The 4075-nt window shown below is 40.7% G+C and overlaps 1 protein-coding gene across 2 annotated transcripts in view; it reads right to left on the bottom strand.

Annotated features, from left to right (window-relative positions):
- LOC102675172 (probable beta-hexosaminidase fdl) overlaps positions 1-4075 on the bottom strand; it is a 33526-nt gene that overhangs the window by 3331 nt on the left and 26120 nt on the right. Inside the window, exons 5-6 of one of the 2 annotated variants that reach the window (XM_031511525.1) lie at positions 3738-4000; positions 2-604 (exon numbers count right to left, since the gene is read on the bottom strand). In XM_031511525.1, the coding sequence (XP_031367385.1) occupies positions 2-604; positions 3738-4000 (866 nt within the window). Of the gene's footprint in view, positions 605-3737; positions 4001-4075 lie in introns of both variants that reach the window. The other variant, XM_031511524.1, reaches the window with a different exon arrangement.

Below are 4075 nucleotides of genomic sequence, written 5' to 3'. Positions count from 1 at the left end.
CAGCCAGCGCCAGCGTGCGCCGGCGAGTCGATCTCGACGAGCACTCGGACGCCGCGTATCCTCGCGTAATCGGCCAGGTCCTTGACGTCGTCGGGCGTGTAGATCTGATCGCCGCTGTACGCGCCCCACCTGGCCATTTCCGGGAATTGGGCCGAGTCGAACGGGAAGCTCTGGGAATCGGATATGTGCCAGTGGAAGGTGTTCAACTTGGACGCGGCCATCCCGTCGATCACGCGTTTCAAACGCTCGACGGGGAAGAACTGCCTCCCCGTGTCGATCAGCAATCCTCTGTAGGGGAACGTGGGCTTGTCCTCGATCGAGGCACGGGACAGCACCCGCAGACCGCCCTCCCGCCCGCTCGTCTCGTCCCACCAGATCATCTGGCCAAGCGTCTCCAAACCGTGCCTGGCCCCGAAGTAACTCCTCCCGATCACTCGAGCCTCCAGCACCCTCCCCCTCGCCAGCACGTCAACGGTGTAAGACTCGTCCACGTCCAGCCTAGGACCTGACGCTCCTCCGTTACCGGCGGACAAGTATATCACGAACGCGTCCACCCCGGGTCTGCTCTTCGCGTTCGGCGCCTTTATCAAGCTCCTCGTGTTGCCTGGAAATGAAGCCGCGCGCCAGGTTTATGTAAGGAAAAATTGAGAACAGATATTACAGGTGTGCAGATAAGTTCCTTTTTTTCTCAAGATGGTAACTCGTGATTCGAATTCGAATCGCTTCGAGGCGTCTGATTTGAAAGACTGTTCTTCAACCCTTTCGTTATTAACTAAATGTAAAATATTATTGACGTATATTGGCTGTAGTCGCTCTGCATAAATAAGATGCCATTGATGTATTATGGGCGACTAAAGTTTGAATAAGATGTCAGTGATACTCTATAAGCGACTATAGTCGCTTTGCATAAGATGCCAGTATATTATGGTCAATTAAAATCGCTAGGATACTATTATTGATGTATAATACTATGGGTGACAAAAGTTGCTCTGCATAAAATGCCAATGATACACTGTGGGCGACTTTGCAATAGGATGCCATTGATATACTATGGTTACTATGACTATAGTCGCTCTGCAAGATATGATATACTGAGCAACTACTATAGTCGTTCTCCGTAAAATGATATATATTATTATGGATTAAAGTTGCTCTGCATAAGATATCACTGATACACTATAGGCGACTATGGTTGCTTTGCCACTGATATACTATGAACGACTAAAGTTACTCTGCATAAGGATGTCACTGAAACACTATAGTCAATCTATATAAAATGCCATTGTAATACTATGGTTACTATGACTATAGTCATTCTACATAAAATGTTAATAATACAGTATGGGCAATTACTATAGTTGTTCTCCATAAAATGCCACTGACGTATAATACTAAGGACAACTAAAGTCGCTCTGTATAAGATATCACTGATATACTATGGGTGATTATAGTCGCTCTGCATAAGATGCCACTGATATAGTATGAACAACTAAAATTGCTCTGCATAAGGATGTCAAAAATGAAACGCTATATTCGTCTATATAAAATGATATATTATGGTTACTATGACTATAGTCGTTCTACATAAAATGTTAATAATACAGTATAGGCAATTACTATAGTTGTTCTCCATAAAATGCCACTGACGTATAATACTAAGGACAACTAAAGTCGCTCTGTATAAGATATCATTGATACTATAGGTGATTATAGTCGCTCTATATAAAATGCTACTGATACACTATGGACGACTATAGTCGCTCTGCATAAGATTCCACTGATATACTATGAACAACTAAAGTCGCTTTGCATAGGATAACTGACAAATTATAGGCAACTATAGTCCTTTGTATAAAATTCCATTGATATATTATGGGCGACTATAGTCGCTCTATATAAGATGCCACTGATATACTATGAACGACTATGAAAGTTGCTCTGCATAAGGATGTCACTGAAACGCTATAGTCGCTCTATATAAAATACCATTGATATATATATATATATATATATATATATACTATGGGCGATTAAAGTAAGTCTGCATAGCATGCCATTGATATACTATGGTTCCTATGACTATAGTCGCTTTACATAAGATGCTAATGATACACTATGGGCAATTACTATAGTCATTCTCCATAAAATGCCACTGATGTATAGTACTAAGGACAACTAAAGTTGCTTTACATAAGATGTCATTAATATACTATAAGTGATTATAGTCGCTCTATATAAAATGCCATTGATATATTATGGGCAATTATAGTCATACTATTTAAAATGCTACTGATATACTATGACTAGTTGCTCTGCATAAGATGCCACTGACGTATTAGGAGCGACTATAATCACTCTATTTAAAATGCCACTGATATATTATGGGCGATTATAGTTATACTATTTAAAATGCTACTGATATACTATGGCTATTATGACTACTTGCTCTGCATAAGATGACATTGACGTATTACAAGCGACTATAGTCGCTCGATATAAGATGCCATTGATATACTATGGGCAACTATAGTCGCTCTATATAAAATATAACTGATATATTATAGTCATACTAGTTAAAATGCTATTGACACACTATGGCTACTATGACTAGTTGCTCTGGATAAGATGTCACTGATATATTACGGGCAACTATAGTCGCTCTATATAAGATACCACTGATATATTATGGACTTATAGTCATATTATTTAAAATGTTACTGATATACTATGGCTACTAGTTGCTCTGCATAAGATGTATTGACGTATTACGGGCAACTATAGTCGCTCTATATAAGGTGCCATTGATATATTATGGGCGGCTATAGTCATACTATTTAAAATGTTATTGATATACTATGGCTACTAGTAGCTCTGCTAAGATGTCACTGACATATTACGGGCGACTATATATGATGTCATGTGTCACTGATACATAGTTATAGGCGATTATAGTCGTTTCACAAGATGTCACTAATGTACTATAGGCGACTAATATCATTCTGCATAAAATGTCAATGATATTATGGGCGACTATAAAATGCCACTGACATATATTATATTATAATATTATGAGTAACTAAAATGTCAATGATATTATGGGCGACTATAGTCGCTCTGCATAAAATGCCGCGTATTATACATATGACGAGCGATTGGAGTCATTGTACATGGAGTATCTTTTTCTAAAAATATAGCATCGATATTTTATTTTTCTCATTTGTTTCTCACGAGATTCCTCGATAATAAAAATCACCAAAAAAAAAAAAAAATAAACGCGGCCGCTGACGATCTTTCACGAGTACCGTGCACATTTTTATCGCGGCGAAGAAATTGAGCGTAACGAAAGGGTTAAAAAAAGAATCGCGACAATTTCGAAGCTTCGCCGCTTACTTTTTCCCTTCCAGCTTAGGAGATCAGGCGTCGAAGCTATCGAATCGGTTTGGAGAGAACGCCGTATCTCGCGGAACGTGAAAAAAGTGGTAGCAAAGATTTAAAACCGGAAATTTTAATTGGGAGGACGACGATCGTTCGGATGCACCGAGAAAGTTCGACGAGGAGGCAAACGAGAAGAATCGATCGACGAGAATCCGACCCAGACGCGAGAAAGATCGGATAATCTTGTGCGTGATTCTTGAATAAAATCTTGAATTTGAAAAAAAGAAAAAGAACTTATTTGCACATTTAATAGTTCGAGAAACGAGAAGCAAGAAAAATATATATAAATTATGATGCGTCACCGATGAAAACGTCCTTGGCGTGCTCCAACAGATTCCTCGTCTCTTGATCGCTGGTGTTCACCGTGACGAATTCGATTTGCTGCAGGTGTACGATCACGCTCTCCTCGCCCAGGAGCACGTTTCCGGTCGGCCTCGGCCACAGCAGCCTGGTGTTTCCGCCGCAGAGCGCGATGCAACTTGCCAACGAGGTCCTCGACGATCTGACCGCCCTCCTCTCGCATCTTCCTGCCACGCACACCCAAGACCATGGGCTCTGAAACGTCCTGCGATCCGATCGGATCGCGAGTCGCACGAGTTTTAACCAGAATTTTCCTCCATCTTTCTCTTCTTCGTTTTTC

This window comes from Apis dorsata, unplaced genomic scaffold (genome assembly GCF_000469605.1).
Source record: "Apis dorsata unplaced genomic scaffold, Apis dorsata 1.3 scaffold_326, whole genome shotgun sequence".
NCBI lineage: Eukaryota > Metazoa > Arthropoda > Insecta > Hymenoptera > Apidae > Apis > Apis dorsata.
Note: the sequence above shows the minus strand (reverse complement) of the source record. Positions and strands in the feature narration are given on the sequence as shown.